The 1,417-nt window shown below is 41.8% G+C and overlaps 1 protein-coding gene across 1 annotated transcript in view; it reads left to right on the forward strand.

Moving 5' to 3' along the window:
* The first annotated feature begins 204 nt into the window (after positions 1–204).
* Positions 205–1,417, forward strand: part of echdc2 (enoyl CoA hydratase domain containing 2) — a 6,038-nt gene continuing 4,825 nt past the window's right edge. Inside the window, exons 1-2 of the mRNA XM_035653171.1 lie at positions 205–445; positions 1,308–1,375. Coding sequence (XP_035509064.1) covers positions 205–445; positions 1,308–1,375 — 309 coding nt within the window. The remainder of the gene's footprint in view (positions 446–1,307; positions 1,376–1,417) is intronic.

Consider the following 1,417-nt stretch of genomic DNA (forward strand, 5'->3'; position numbering starts at 1 on the left):
GTGAAATAGAGACTGGTGCAAAAAAATCCCCTATTACCAAATACTACACAGGAACAAAATTACTTCAACATTGGAGTACTTTGAAAGTAAAGTCAGAAGCAGCCAAGTCCCTCCTTTCACAGGAAGACACCTGCACCAAACTTCCTGCAACTTTCCTGGACTTCTTCCTGCTTTTGAAAACTAACCAGCGAAGGAACAGCAAACATGTCAGCCCTCTTTTGTAGACTCGCAGCGCCCAGGTGCTCACCGAGGCGGTGGCTGGGTGTGATTATGCGGGAAACGCACGGCCGAACTACCTGTCTGGTTCACCGGGACAGAGCGCGACTGCTGGCCGGGGGCGGTTGCCCTCTGACGGCGTACAGTCGCGCACACAGCCGCAGGCAGCACACGGAGGCGGCCGGTCCAGTAGAGGTGGATTTCAAGCGGTTAGAGGGGGAAGACGATGGTAGGGACCCACTTATATGTGATTCAACTTTGTTCAAGTCCACACAGACAGACAAACTCGCCATACTGTAAACATACCCACTCCGACAGGCAGCTTCCAGTCATCCATCAGATACTACAAAAGCCTTTGTCTGTGCTGTAACTGCACAAATACGTCTATTAGACTTCCTTACTTGCTGAGGAAGAAAATGCTATATTCCCACAGGTGCTGGTATTTATGGAAAGTTACTAAAATGGGGTTTGATTCATGGGAAGGAAGGACAGGAAGGAAGTCGTGCAGCCAAAAATCATAATCTTCTACAAATGAGTCTGGTCAGGAATCAGGACCAGTTTCTACATTAGATCATGTATCATGGAAACGTTCTGACTTTATGGAAGCCCATTATTGCCAAGTAAATAAATTAATAGATGAAACTCAAGATAAATATATATAAATTGTATCATATTTAAGAGTTATAAAGTCAGTTCATTTGTTGTTGATTAATCATCAGGAAATAGTGAAAAAATGATGCTGACATCAGATCCTAGAACCCCAAATATTTTATAACCCAAAGATATTCAATCAGTTAAATTATAAGCTAATTTGTTAAGTCGAAAAGCTATAACCATTTATTTTTTGCATGCTTTGAATTCGACTTATTATCGATTGATAATCCAGATATAATCAGTGTTGATTTATTACTGTTAAGTAATTGCATCTTTCTAAGTCATAATCATGAAATATGCTATCGTTGTCTCTTCAGATTTATTTAGGGAAACCTGTAGTGCTGACATCAATAAACTTAAGTTTAGATTGTTTGATTGATAGCAGTCAGTTGATTAATAACTAAATGAACGGTTAGTTGCTGCCCTCTCTCTCGTAGGGATAGTGGAGGTGTTGATGTGCCGACTCAAGGCAAGAAACGCTTTGGGCCATGTGTTTGTGTCACAGGTGAGCATACCTCTATGTCACCACTCTCTCTCTCACACACAC

Source organism: Morone saxatilis, unplaced genomic scaffold (genome assembly GCF_004916995.1).
Source record: "Morone saxatilis isolate NCDOM2014 unplaced genomic scaffold, NCSU_SB_2.0 Contig12, whole genome shotgun sequence".
NCBI classification, from domain to species: Eukaryota; Metazoa; Chordata; class Actinopteri; family Moronidae; genus Morone; species Morone saxatilis.